Here is a 15,207-nt window from a genome sequence, read left to right on the forward strand (position 1 = left end):
AAAGGGAAGATGACTGGGGAAGGCACTGGCAAACCACCCTGTAAACAAAGTGCCTTGTAAACGTCGGGATGTGACGTCACCCCATGGGTCAGGAATGACCTGGTGCTTGCACAGGGGACCTTTACCTTACTATGGAATATGAATAGCTGGTTATTAATTATTTGGCTACTGAAGCAAATGATAGAAAAACATACTACAACTTACTGATGCTTTGGGGTCTAACAGATGCCCGAGGCGCAGCTCCCCCCCCCCAATTGCAAGTAAATTATAGGGAAAGGGAAATGATGCAGAGGTCACAAGGCAACTGGAAGCGCAGAGGCTTCCAAGCCTTGGAAGAGGGATGGGTGGTGAGTACAAAAGGGTTAATGGAACAGAGAGACCCTGGCAACTGACTTCCCTCCCTCCCTAGGGAAAGAAAGATGGTAAAGGGGAAAGCAACCACTTGCTGCGAAAAGCAAACAGCTGTCAGGGAAGAATTTGAATGTCTGCTCCTTTGTGGAATTTTTGAGAATTCTCTGGAAGACTTCAGAAAGCTATTTCTAGTTGATAGGGTTGCCAGCTCTGGGGTAGGAAATTCCTGGAGATTTGGAGCGGGTAGAGTTTATGCTCATCTCGGCGTATGCATCATGGGTTTCTTCCGTTTAAAAAACTGAACTGGTAGCCTAACGAGAATTTCTTTTGGCCTGCTCATTTCGAAAATTGCTTTGAAATCCACTCTGAGGAAGCAGAGCTTTATTAGTAAGGCTCCTTTGCTGTTCAAAAGAGTAGGAAAGAGTAGTAGTACTCCCTGCAGTCTTTGTGAGCATTTCTGAGAACCCAGTTATGGATTCTGATAAAAATCATAGAGCTTGGCAAGCTTTCGTACCCGATCATAAAACCTTTATCTCTTGGCTCTCCTGGTCTTGGAAACCCTCCTGTTCACATTTAGCATTCAGTCTTGTAAAAAAGTTGCATTAACAACATTCCTTTGTAGCTGCAGTTTATAGGTAGTGCTATTGAGAAGTACACATTGCTTGGAAGATAAAAATGAGAACTGGTTATATTGTTCCAATTAAAATGCCACCACTTCCTCGATGTTTATTGTGAGACTAGCAATTCCGTTATTGTAGCCTCTGTTTCCACATTCGTCAGGCCAAACCCAGTTGCTTTCATTGGCTTGTTAGGCAGAGGTTTGTCTTAACCTCACTTTCTGTTTACAAAGAGCATGTGTGGTGTGAGCTCATCAACTGAAAGGGAACGTGGTCTTTCTAGGGAGGGCTACTGCAACTAGAAAATGCTCAGTGGAGCAGTTTAATTTTTGCACAGTGTTCCAAATAGGTTAAAGGTTAAGTGGTTTTCTCTAGGATTATTTTTCTAGAATGCTAATCCCATAAGTGTCAAGTGACTTTCTATACACAGAGATTAACAGAAATAACATGCAAAATGTCTGGATTGTTTAGATCTAGATCTGGTGCAAGTTGTAACAGCTTGTGTCCTTTGCTGGGTAAACTGTGGGAGCTGCTTTGTGTATATAATTATGAGTCCCTTTCCATCTGAATGGCCTTTTGCTAATGTCACAGGATTAGAGTTTGGAATTCTTAAACCCCTTCTCTTTTTCTTCTTTGTTATTTCCAGCCAGGGGCAGAGGCCAATGGCCAGCTCTCTGCTTCTCTAGGATAGATGTTAAATTTCTCTTGACAACCAGAGACATTACTTGTGTCAATAGTCTTCAGAGCTGGCTTCCCTGCGGCTTTCATTTGTTTTAAGTTCAGGTGTTTTTGCTAAAAGCACTGCTGACAGCACAGGTTTTTGTTGGGAAAAGAGAGGCACATAATGTGCTGATCAGAAAAAAGTCTACATAACCATGAACTGTTTAGACTGGGTAGTTAATGCTGTATTTTCTCCCTCCCTCCCTCCCTCTCTTTCAGTCTGAAAAAAAAAAAACCCAAGATGCCAGTCAGTTTTGATGACCTAAATGAATTTATGTTTCCAACAGCTGTAGATTACTTAAATTTGTCAAATTGTTTTCAAAGACATTTTCTAGTCCTTTGTCAATACATGTTTGAAATTTAATATATTGAAAGAAAATGAAGTCTCAGTTTTATTTTATGATGACTACAGCTTTCTGTCATGCAGAGTGACGGTCTTTTTTTTTTTTTTTTTGCGGAATCTGCTAGTTGATGGGGACCCTAACCCTAACACCCTTGGTAACTGCCAATCCATAAAACCTTAAAAATGCAGAAAGAGTCCAAACAAATGAATCCAATTTAAAACAAAGAAAAATTAGTTACTTATTTAGTACATTTTTATCTCACCCTTTCCCCAAGAACCAAAGGGTAGCAAACATTGTTTTCCTATTCTGTATTTTATCCTCATACCAATCCTGAGGCAGATTAAGCTGAAAGACTGTGGCTGGCCCAAGATCATCCAGGAAGTTTCATGTCAGAATAGGGGTTTGAATCTGTGTCTTCTAGATCGTGTATGACACATTAACTACTATATCATGCTTGAAACATACAAACACAATAACCAAATAAGAACAAATTACAATAGTATACCATACTCAGCCTCCACTCACCTGCTACCCATTTTCTGATGAGGAGGGAAAGTGCTGTATGGAGCTCCTTGGAAAGAGAGATCCATGCCTTAGAAGCTTCAGATAAAATACCATCATTATAGCCCCTGTAGGGTATGAAAGGGAGCCCCATGGCGCAGAGTGGTAAGCTGCAGTACTGCAGTCCGAGCTCTGCTCACGACCTGAGTTTGATGTCGACAGATGTTGGTTTTAGGTAGCCGGCTCAAGGTTGACTCAGCCTTCCATCCTTCCGAGGTCGGTCAAATGAGTACCCAGCTTGCTGGGGGTAAAGGGAAGATGACTGGGGAAGGCACTGGCAAACCACCCCATAAACAAAAGTCTGCCTAGAAAACGTCGGGATGTGACGTCACCCCCATGGGTCAGGAATGATCTGGTGCTTGTACAGGGGACCTTTACCTTTTTTTAAAGGTATGAAAGAACATGCAGTTGGCCTTGTGTGATAGTCTAAATAATTGGGTAGGTTTATATAGGAGAAGGCTGCCTTCCAGGTGTCTGTTCCCAAACCATTTATGGTTATAAAGGCTAAAACCACCACCTCAGATAGAGTCTAGGAACCCACCGAGAGCCGTTTATATTGCTTGAAGGATCAGAACCAGGTTCAAATTGTGGACCAGATATATTGTGCAGTGGGGTATGGAAGCAATCTCAACTAGGATGTACCCTTATCCTTAGTTCAGAAGGACTTCCCACCACCTCCATCGTGTTTGGATTAAATTTTAGTTTGCCATCCTCAACCAATTTACACATTGCCTCAGATTTGATAGGCTTACCTTTGGTAGAAGAAAGGGAAAGACAATGTGGATATCATTTTGTACTGAACCCAGTGTGCCCTGGTGACCGTGTCCCAGCAGTTTCTTGTAGCTGTTAAACAAATAGCAGGTAAGACGGGTTCCTGTAAACACACCATAATACAAATTCTGGAGTGGACCAAAATTTCCCAGTACCACCTTCTGGAACCTATCATCCAGTTACTAGCAGAGCCACCATAATGTGGTGTCTCTAACCCAGAAGGGCAGTGAAGAAAGATGCCATGGTCAATAGTATTGAAAGCTGCTTTTCCAGAAAGTAGCCCACAGTGGTGTGTGTCCTCACAAATAGCCCTGTGAAGTAGGTTGTTTTTTTTTAATATAAATTTTTATTGGTTTTTTAAAACTATAAATTCTTCATAATTTTAACAACAATGTAAAAATAATATCACAATCACAATTACATTAATTGTTGTCTTGATTACCATTAAACATAAAAAATAAATCGACTTCCCCATCACCTCCATCTACCTCTTAATGAATTGTTATTATCCTTCGTTAACATATTCTGATCCTAGTATTAATCTCATTCTAAAGTTTCATGTTATATAAAATTTTACATTCTGGATCAGAGTAAAAAGTAACCTTCCATTTTCCCCAGATCTTATATATTATCACAATGATTCCTTCAATTCTCCCCTTTTCCCTAGTTTCTCCAACTCCACCAGTTCTAAATGATTTAATCCCTTTATTCTGAAACCTTTGTCCCTTTCCATTTGGCTGCATAAAATTGCAGCCAGTATAACATAAATTTAATCATACTAAACAACATCCTCTCCAATATTTTAGGGATATTTCCTGTTTAATCGATCTTATTTCAGTGTAAATCATATCCCAAATCCATATCACAAGTCCACCCCTTATAAAAAAGGAGAAAAAAACCAATATCCTTAGTACATTCCAACATTTTCCTTAAAGTAATAATACATATTCCAGTATACCTTTATATCAATTGATAGTCTATATAAGGAGGACTTGTTTACATAATCCCAAAATGATGTCTAAATCTTAATTCCACTACATCGTTAATAGCCATGCCACCCATCCACACTATCAAAGCCTTCCAATCCAGCAATCATATTTAAATCAGTCCTTTAATCATGGTCTAATACTTCCTTCTGCAACTGAAATAAGTCAGTCAGGTATGGGAACAGGATTTCTTTATTCTCTCTCATTTCCTCAGACAGGGTGCGTATCCAAAAATAATTCTTTCTGGGCTTCATCTCCATCATGGCTTCAATCTGTGTTCCTTGACCTGCTCTCTTCTTCCTTATATCCACACATCCTTCCATGACTTTTTTAGATGAAAAGTCCATTTCTTGTATGTCTGATCTCTTTGTCACCAGCTGGTTACCTTCTTGGACTTCTGTCTTCTTCTTTGTATCCTTGTATTCTTCCATGACTTTTTGGACAGAAGAATCCATTACTTGTATGTTTGTATTTGTGGCCATCATTTGAGTTTTCGTGACTTTTATGTCTTCTGTAACCAGATCCAACTTCTTATTACATACCTGTGATGATTGGTCAAGAGTCATCATCATTGAAATCAGTTGAGCCATCTGTGTTGATATCTGTTTTAATTGTTTAATTGTCACCTCAGAATGTTTAGCAAGCATGTCCTGCACTTTTTTTCCAATGGTTAAATTCTGTAAAGTTTCCTTTAATTTCATAAAGGCAGGGCTATGAATTTAGCCAGATCAGGGAGAGGTTCCAGACATTTACATATGTAACTTAGTTAAGAAATTGATGGTCATCTAGCAGGAGTCCATTACATGTAGTTGATAGAGAATATTTCATTGACCAGCTTAATATCTTTTTCGGGTTGAAAAAGTGAGTATTTAAGCTTAAAATAACTTTTTAAAGTTGAAAATACCAACGAGTTTTACCAGACGCTCTAGATCGGCAGAACCAGGAAGTATTCCAGGAGTTGCCTCATCGCGGACCTTCTATCGTCTCTTCTCTATGGTTATTACCTTCAGGAATGGTTTTGGTGTAACACGAGTAAGACGAATTTCCGGTCCTACGACCTTCTTCCTGTTGATTTGCTTGTAGAACAATAGAGAGGGATATTGAAGGAAGCACAGAGTCTTCCGGTAAAGAAATCCTCTTTGTTGTAAAACGTGGCTGGAGGACCTTTTTTACCCCAAGCAAATTCTCAAAGGTTTCTCCCTCCCCTTCCTTTAAGAACGCGTCGGATTGGCAGATCTTACGTCAATCAATCAAGCTCATTGTTTTAGTTTAAGTTGATCAGTTTGATAAGGCTCCTGCTGCTTTATCTGATGGATCTCATGCAGCAAAATCATCCAGTTCAATTAAGGGAGCAAAACGGTTACCAGGAATGTTTTCTTCAACCCCCTGTTATTCGATAACGCCAGTGAAAAGCGAAGGATTCTTATCTACTCACTTGGGCGTCTGGAGGTGAGGTTTTAATCTTGATGTAGTCCTTATGATGTTTATAAGGTGCTGGAGGGTAGAGTCTAAAGCCGAAGTTGCGCACTGGCGATTTCAATCCCTTCGTGCCCACGGGATCAAACGTCTGAAACTCCGGGGGACTTAATAAAGCTCCCTCGGAGTATTCAGGAGATCAAACCGCATATATGGCTGCAGGGAATTCCTGCTTCTCAGCCCACTTGCAAGGGCTGGATTGGGGTGCGGTAAAACACCCCAAATTACACGCAAACTTGGATTCTCCCCAGGAGCCCCTGGGAGGACGTGGCACTCAGCCCAGCGCCAGCACCGGAAGCGCCCTGTGAAGTAGGTTGTGATGAGAAAGACAGACACTCAACTTGCCCAGGTCACCTGGCAATATTTATGGCAGAGTGGGGACTTGGACATGTGTATCTCAGATCCACTACTCTAACCATTGCACCCCATCTTATGTTTCTCATAAGAACATAAGAAAGGCCCTGCTGGATCAGACCAAGGCCCATCAAGTCTAGCAGTCTGTTCACACAGTGGTCAATCAGGTGCCTCTAGGAAGCCCACAATCAGGACGACTGGAGCAGAACCATCCTGCCTGTATTCCACAGCTCCTAATATAATAGGCATGCTCCTCTGGATACTAGAGAGAATAGGTATGCAGCATGACTAGTATCCATTTTAACTAATAGCCATGAATACCCTTTTCCTCCATGAATATGTCCACTGCTCTCTTAAAACCTTCCAAGTTGGCAGCTATCACCACATCCTTGGGCAAGGAGTTCCACAATTTAACTATGTGTTGTGTGAAAAAATACTTCCTTTTATCTGTTTTGAATCTGTCACCCTTCAGCTTCAACAGATGACCTCACGTTCTAGTATTATGGGAGAGGAAGAAAAACTTCCCTCTCATTGTAGGTTGTTTCTCATTGGGGTGTCACCCATGGGGTTGTAAGCCCTTGGCCCGAAGAATCCCCAAAAGCAACAACCCAGACAGGTAGTCCTAAGGCAAGTTGACTTTATTAGAAAAAACAAGCGGGTTAACAGTACTTGCAAACTAACTAATCCAAGAATGGCTGGCTGGCGCAATTCAGTAATATATATTAGCCTAGCTGATATGGCAGGTTGGCATAGTAACTCAGTCTCCCACGGGAGAGGAATGCACGAGATAAAAGTGTCCGTTAGAACAACAAAGCGAGGCAGCTGCGAGAAGCCGCGAGAAAGTCATAACACCTCAGAGGAGCCGAGGAGCCGAACAGGCCCGCTCCTGACAGGGGTGATGTCACATACCGATGTTTTCTAGGCAGACCTTTGTTTACGGGGTGGTTTGCCAGTGCCTTCCCCAGTCATCTTCTCTCATTGTAGGTTGTCAGCAAGGGTGACTAAGGCTGTCTCTGTCCATAACCAGGCCTGAATAGTGATCACTGGGTCATTACATAGCTTGCTGCCTTTGTTAAAAGAACCTTAGGTGAACCAAGGCAGGAGAACAACTGGGAGATTACTTTTCACAACTTTTCCTTCCTCTTAAATTGTCTTCCTTGACTGCCAGTTTAGGAGTGAATTAATATGGCCATTTTCATTTCTTTTTGCTTTTGTATGTTGTCATTCTAAGCCTGCTTTTGTTTTTTGCACCGTTTTAATGTGTGTCTTTTTTACACTATTTCTACACAACTGATGCACAAATAACACTGAAAAATGTTTACACTTTATTGGGGAAATTGGACACGAGGAATCAAAATGGTGTAGAGTTAAGACTCGCAGGTTAGTTTTTTTAAATATATATATATATTTATTATTTTTCAATAATAACTTACATATCATTTGACCATACATCCTCTGTATCAATAAAGAAATAATAAAGAGTTTAAAAAAATGTTAGGTATATGTCTTCAATATTTGTATACGATTAAGAATAATTGACTTCCCCTCCGTCTTCCTCCCTCTCTAAAATATATAAAATCTCCTTTGCATTCTTACATTCTAATTCATTATAACTCATCATATTCATATTAAACTTTCCCCTTATCTGGTATCTTTCATTAAACAATAGTCATATAATGTTAATAATAAGAAGGAAAGAAAAATAAAAACATTTAAAAAACAATGAGATACAAATCTCATTTAACATAATTCCCTCCAGTTGTTCCCTCCAGTTGTTCATCTCAAAATAATTTGTATAAATCTTAAAAAGAATTAAAAGAAAAACCTTATATATCCCAAATAAAAAATCATATTGATAATATTTTTCCTCCACCCCCACCTTTCCCGTATTAAAAGTCAAATTAGTGTTCTTCCAACTTTCTCAGCCTTTCTTCTTATACTTTTTCTTCTGTCGGGAATTTCTATCACCATTCGCTTGCTTTCTTGAAGTGGTCTCCTGTCTGGTACAGTCAATACCCTGAGCTCCGTGGGCTGTTGAATCTTCTTGTATTCCAACAGTTTGAGTTGACAGCTCACTATTTCTTGTCAAAAAAATTTCAACATCTTCCAGTGAATTGATAGCATGTTTAATTTGTTTGAAAGTAAAGGTAAGGCCTTGTGGTTGCAACCAGCTGTATTTTATTCCTTTATTTCTTAGCAATTCAACAAAGTCTTTATATATAGCTCTCTTTTCAATCAGGTGACGTGGAATTCTTTGAGAATTATCAGTGGTGTGTCATCAACACTCAGTTGATTCTCCAGTTGGAATTTTATGATAATATTTTTCATCCTGATATCAAAGAAGGAGATCAAGATCTCTCTGGCTTTTGTTTTCTGTACCCGTGTTGATAAAGGAATTCTATATATCTTGTTTGTTGCATCATTCAATTCTTGTACATTTAAATGAAATATTTCAGCCAGTGATCTGATAATATCTTCTCTGGTACCCCCAAGTCTTTCCAGTAAATTGCGTATGCGTAAATTACGTTCTCTTTGTTGTAAATCCAAAATGGCTAATTGATCTTTCATTTGTGGTTCCTGGAGTTGTATTGCTTCAATTTGTTGTGCTTGGGATTTCATGTCTTTTTAAAGTCCTTTCAAATCTTCCGTGTTATTTTTAATTGAAAGTTCCATCTTGTCCATGCCATCTTTCATTTGTATAACTTGGTCTTTTATTTCCTTGATCTCATTTATAATGTCAGCAAACTTCTGAGTAATAATTAAAGTCATTTGTGTAACTGATTGATCTTGTTGCTTGGAGACCTGTTCAAACTTCTTCTTTACTAATTCATTTATTAATTCATTTTGCTTAGCCAACATTTCCTGTATCTTCTGATAATTTATTTCCATGATTTTCTGTGGCTTTTTCTCCTTTTCCCTGACTAAAAATAAATGTAAGCAGGCAATCCAATATTAGAAAGCTACTGAGTTATGAAGAGAGTCTATTGGCTTTGGTGCTGTTGCTAGGCAGAACAGGAAGATACGAGGTTGTGAGCCTTTCGTGACTCTCTAATTGAAGAAGGTAGGATCTATTTTGTTGCTGCGCTGAGTGAGGCACATCCGGCTCGACCCTCCTCTTTGATTTCCAAGTCCTAGAAAGGTCACTTCCTGAGTACGTGCCTGGAGGACTCTTCCAAGATAGCCAAACGGGGAAATCGAAAGCTAAGGAATACTCCTCCTCCCCTTCACACTGCGGCCGCCGATTGGAAGCTATCGATGCCATTCAAGTCTTTCAGGTTGTTTTTATTTGCCTGCTAATTCAATTTTTACTAATTGAACAATCTTTTTAATCGTGTTTTAAAAAGTTCCAGTCGTCCTAAATCAGATTCAATAAGCAAAGGGAGTTCAAGTAACTTACATGGAGATTGGAAGACGGGGTTCTCTGTTATTTACTTGTTCGATATTTGATGTAAGGTAGAGGAGATCACAGCTTCTATCCTCGAGGCGTTGACGGCGATGGATGTCCTCCTCAGCCGGCGGGACTTCGACCAACCCTCCTCCTTGGCGAGAGCTCTCACGGGAGGGGGTTGGGAGTGAAACCGCTCTTCTATGGCAGCAGGGGGTTGCCTGCATTCCGATCCACTAATTAGGATCGGAGACGGGGCTTTTTGATGGAGTCCCGATTCAAAACGCCTCTTGGTTTCTCCGAGCGGACTCGGGGGACATGGCGCTGGATCAGCGTCTCTACGGGAAGTTCTTGAGACTCGCAGGTTAGTGTCTCAAAACAGAGAACCAAAATTGAAATGAGGATACTTGATCTGAACCATCAATGTTGAACAATCTGGCCTCATGCTCTTGGTGATAGTCACTGTGGTTGTGGTGAATGGCTTTTAGTAGATTGTTACTGGTATGTAGAGCTGGTCCGTTGATGAACTCTTTGAAGTATTCATGGACTTTATTGCTAGCTGAAGCACATGCAGGGTGTATGACATTAGCGTTTACAAAGTCATGTACGTTGGCTAACTTTTCTACACATATTCTTAAGTGCATTTATGGAAAGGAATGTGAGAATAACCTGTGTTCTCTGTAACAGTGAAATTGATGTGGCTATGGGCCCTGAAGTGGAAATAGATAATTTAAAAAGAAAATGCTCTGTGTAGAAAGTTCTTAAATACAAACATTATTTCTCTTTAACATAAAGTTACCTGATAAGGTTGCTACAACTTGATTTGTCATTTTATAACTTGGGGTCTTTATGACTAGTTAATTGTTGTTGTTATAAAGGCTAGTCTGTGTGCCAAGTTTTAAGTAGTTCATACTGCCTCAACTATGAATCATATGACTCATATGGTGGCGACAAACCACCATAGTAATTGTGCAAAGATGATAATCATAGATCTGTAACTTCAGGTCGATGACTTTACAATTCTTAGCTATCGCTTGAAAATCTAGGAGTTGCTGTAACTGACAGCACCATCTGTGGTGGTGTTTTTTCTGTGCTGTTCTTTGCATAATTCTAATCATAGAAACATGTGGATGTGGAAATAGAAAATAATGTTGCGTATATGTAATTTCAGAAGCAAAAGAGAATATTATGAATCAACCTTGAGTAAGGCCTTACTGCAGCAAAAGAATTTGTTTTAGAATTTCTGAGAATATCTGAAGGAAATAAGGACCAGGTCCAGTTACCAGCATTAGTTCATTTTTCTTTTTGTTGCTTTACCTCTAGCTGCTTTCAAAGTCAGACTCTTCAAATAGTTTTTGACCCCCCCCCCAAATAATCTCTGCATATACACTGTGAGATCTAAACAACCCCCTTTATATGGGTTTCAGTGTTAAAAGTTGTGCTAGAAATAACAATATCCAATGGGATTTTAGTAACTATTGGAAAACCTAGATGTGCAGTTAATGAGAAACTTATAAAGTAGTCTTGCTCAATTTGAGTCAGTGGGAATTTTGAAGTGAATTTATAAAAGTAGTTCATACAAGACATCTGCCATCCTAGCATTCTCAGATACTCATAACTTTTCTGAGTGGGAATGGTAGGATACAGGCCACTAGATTTCCTTCTCCTGGCATAAGAACTCCTTGTTGTATCCATAATTGCTTAGTTTGCTCATTATATTTGTTTGTATGAATGCATACCTGGGGATAATCAAAATGGTTCATATTTGACACATGGACTGCTCACCTGTAGAGCAAAATGTTTTGAGTGAAGCATCCCTGCTGTGGGTCTGAACAAACTATTCTAGAACTACTACCACCACCACATCCATCTATTTCCATCCATGGGAGTTTTCTACTGGTTGTGCATTGGCAAGATTTAACTTATGCCCTTAAGTGCAATTGTTTTGCCAATCCATAAGCAATCTTACTTAGGATGTACTTTGCAAAACGCTCAACTTTGCTCAGAATGCTTGCTTTAGCTTGACTATTGCCACATGCACACCTGCAAGCAAACCAGAGAAGGATATGTTCTAACAAAGCCCTAACTTGGCTCTGTTACATTGTGTCTCTGACAGTTATTCCCAAACTTGAATTTGGACCATGGAAAGGTGCACTGCAGTAATTTGTGCTGAATTTGACTCCTTTGGCTGTTGATCTTTCTGTGTGTGTTATTCACTGCATTGTTCTTTTAATCTCTGCAGGCCAGGAGTAATTACAATGCAAGCACTTTCTGAAGAAGATCGAAGGCTGTGGATGGAGGCAATGGATGGCCGGGAACCAGTAAGCAAAGGATGTTTATGAATAGGTCTTAGGGGGGGATCAAAAGGCTCTTTTCATGGCCCGGGACAGATTGTTTGCTGTGAAGCTGTGCGTCTCACCAAGTGTGCCAGGATAGCTCTGTGGCTCTGGCAAAATAATCCTTTTTTTCGGTTAAAAACTTAAGGTAATACTCTGTTTCTTCTGCTAGCACAGTAAGAAAACTCTTGTTCTTAATTCTGCTAAGGAAATGCAGAACCATGGGGGTTTCCACACTTTGCATTCCCAGCGATGTATTAAGAGTTTGAAAATGTTGTAAAAAACATCGCTTTAAAAGGGTTTTTGGATACTACGGCTTATAAATGGTTGGAAGACGTCTTCACAGCTAAAGGGGCCAAACAAAGTGCGAACAGTATTTTTTATAACGTTTTCAAACTCTTAATACATTGGTGGGAATACATCGAAAGTGCGAACAGTATTTTTTATAACATTTTCAAACTCTTAATACATCGCTGGGAATACAAGTACGGTAACAGCCGTTGTCTGGAGTTGTTCAGATGTCACCTTAATGTGCTGTATTAAAAAAAAAGATGAAGAAAAAAGGCAAACATAGTATGATGTTTTCAGAGCTTTCAGCAATCTGCTGTGTTGGTAGCTATTAAAGACTGCAAACGAGAATTGAATATTGCACCCTGATATCACCTTGGGGAAGTGATCTCGCAGCTCAGCCCTAGGAGCTGGGCTTGCTGGAGGGATCTGCAGCTCATCAGATCGGATGGAAGGACTTAAGTATCAATTGTGCCCTTGAGTAGGAGGGATATAAGGACTCTAGCACAAAAGCTGTCATTAGGCAATAAGTGGATCTTTTTTGTAACATTGCTGTGTTTTCTTTGTTTTGCTGTACACTTACCTTTTTTTTACTTCCTTCGTATCACTCTCCTTTTTTTTAAATAAGAAAGAAAATAAAACTTTTTTTCATTAAGTCTGCATGCACAGAGCTGACCTTTCCCTCCTCTCTTGATGGTCTCCCTCTTTGTGAAAATTTAGGAGGTAGAGTATCCTTCTTTTGGGCTAAGTTATTCTATAAAACTGTGTATAAAACTGGAAGTGTATAAATAATTTCCTTCATTTAGAGATTTTATCTTTCATTACATATTCCTACAATTATATATTTTGTCTTCTATTACACTTCTCATAGGTTAGCACTATAGAAAATCAGTGTTAAAGTGCATGACTGCAGGCCTGTACTGTGGTGTTATGCCATTGCACATATTGCACATATAAAACAATGTACTGTTAGGACCAAACAGATGTGACCTGAGAGGTTGTTGATTTGGTTTCTTTCTTTCTGTCTAGATGGCAGTAGTGCGCTCTGGTTTGATCAGAGCCATGACATGGGAGGGTTGCCAGTGCATGCAGGGCCGGTGCCAGTCATTTTTGCGCCCTAGGCAAGGCTAACTACTTGTGTGCCCCCCCCATTGCTAACCAATTTTCAAAAACAGATGTCATGTAGAAAAAATAAAAGCACAAAACTTTTTATAAGAAGTTATAATTAATTATATTCCATAGCACTGTTGTGGTACTTATCTTAAAATAAAAAATATATAAATTGTCAGTTGCATTTTTTTCAGGAAACTAATCTGTTTAAAACGGTGCCCCTCAGGCCAGTTCTGCGCCCCTCTGAGGTCTGCGCCCTAGGCGACCGCCTAGTTCACCTAATGGTAGCACCAGCCCCGAGTGCATGAGTTCCCCAATCTGAATGCCTCCCATGTTATTATCTGTTCGGCAGAAAAATCACAAGTACGTCCTGTGTACTAAGGCTCTCGCTGCATTAAGTGTTTTGTCTAGAACTGCCATAATTCCTCCACGAATTATTATGAAAAAAGAGACCCCCTCACCTCTGCAGGAGTATATCGTATACCTTGCAGCTGTGGAGAAGTTTACATCGGGACCACAAAACGCAGCATACAAACAAGGATAAAAGAACATGAAAGATACTGCAGACTTGGCCAACCTGAGAAATCAGCAGTGGCTGAACATGGACTGACACAAACAGGACACAGGGTCTTATTCCAAGACACTGAAAGACTGGACAATTCTACCAACTATTTTGTCAGATTGCACAGAGAAGCCATTGAAATTCACAAACATCAGCACAACTTTAACGAAAAAGAGGAGAGTTTAAGAATGAATAAGGCTTGGCTTCCTGCCCTGAAAAACCTCCAGACAAAGACAACATTCAACAATAGCCATACAGATTAGTTTTGGATTACACACATTAACAGATCACTTCAGGATACAATGGTTCCATATTAACATACCATACCCTCATTAGCACATTATCTTGATACTTACAGGACAATACTTTTGCAGGACAATACTCAGCTCAAACCCAACCCCTTTCTGACTATATATTACTCTTTCTACACCCTTGACACTGAGAGACACTGTCCTTCAGTGTTACTACTCTGAAGATGCCTGCCACAGTTGCTGGCGAAACGTCAGGAAAGAAAATTCCAAGACCACGGTTACACAGCCCGGATAACCTACAAGAACCAATGAACTCTGACCGTGAAAGCCTTCGACAATATTATGAAAAAAATTCAGAAGACAGCATTATCAAACCCCTGTAGTTTCCCATGTTAATCTCCCACTGTTTTTCAGACTTGGCTTGTGGCAATATTTTCTGGCTTTGAATGTAATTTTAGTGTGTAGTCTCTGGGCCCATCTCCAGCCTGGAGTGGGGAGGAGGGAGCGTGGGCACTTGTAGAAATGTAGGAAGGACGTGGTTCTCCCTAACCCCCCAAACAAGGCATGAGGTTCCAGGAACAATCAGCAAGGCTTTGTTGATTGCTCTTCCAGACATCTCCCAATCAGGGGAGTCACTCCACTCCTTCCACTGGCTTCCTGGGACTCTCTCACTGCACCACGTACACCATATCTGCCTTGCCCTGCATCTCCCAGCTCCTGTGCATAACTGCCTTTAAATCTTGCCCCAGCAGTTGGGGTTGGCCAGGATACCAGGGGAGGTGTCCTTCTCTCCCTGTCTGGCACTGCCCTCCCCTCTCAGGGCTGTGGCCGCTTCTGTCGGCCAGCTGCAGCTGATGTGATGGCTACTGGGCCAGGGAAATAAAAATAAGGCCAAGGCCAATGGTGCAAAATAGGTAAAATGATTTTTTATTACTCAGAATAAAAATTCCCTATGCATTTCATCCAAGGGGCTTCTTCAGGGGAATCTCATATGCTCATAGGGACTACTGCAATAACTATAGATTCCCCTGCAGAAGCCCCTTAGGCGAAATGTGTAGGGAATTTTTATTCTGAGTAATAAAAAAAACCTTTTTG

The 15,207-nt window shown here is 40.2% G+C and overlaps 1 protein-coding gene across 3 annotated transcripts in view; it reads left to right on the top strand.

Moving 5' to 3' along the window:
* Positions 1–15,207, top strand: part of ARHGAP26 (Rho GTPase activating protein 26) — a 357,153-nt gene that overhangs the window by 132,088 nt on the left and 209,858 nt on the right. For all 3 annotated transcript variants that reach the window (XM_056851135.1, XM_056851143.1, XM_056851152.1), the window contains exon 11: positions 11,808–11,886. In XM_056851135.1, the coding sequence (XP_056707113.1) occupies positions 11,808–11,886 (79 nt within the window). The remainder of the gene's footprint in view (positions 1–11,807; positions 11,887–15,207) is intronic.

Source organism: Euleptes europaea, chromosome 1 (assembly GCF_029931775.1).
Source record: "Euleptes europaea isolate rEulEur1 chromosome 1, rEulEur1.hap1, whole genome shotgun sequence".
Taxonomy (NCBI): domain Eukaryota; kingdom Metazoa; phylum Chordata; class Lepidosauria; order Squamata; family Sphaerodactylidae; genus Euleptes; species Euleptes europaea.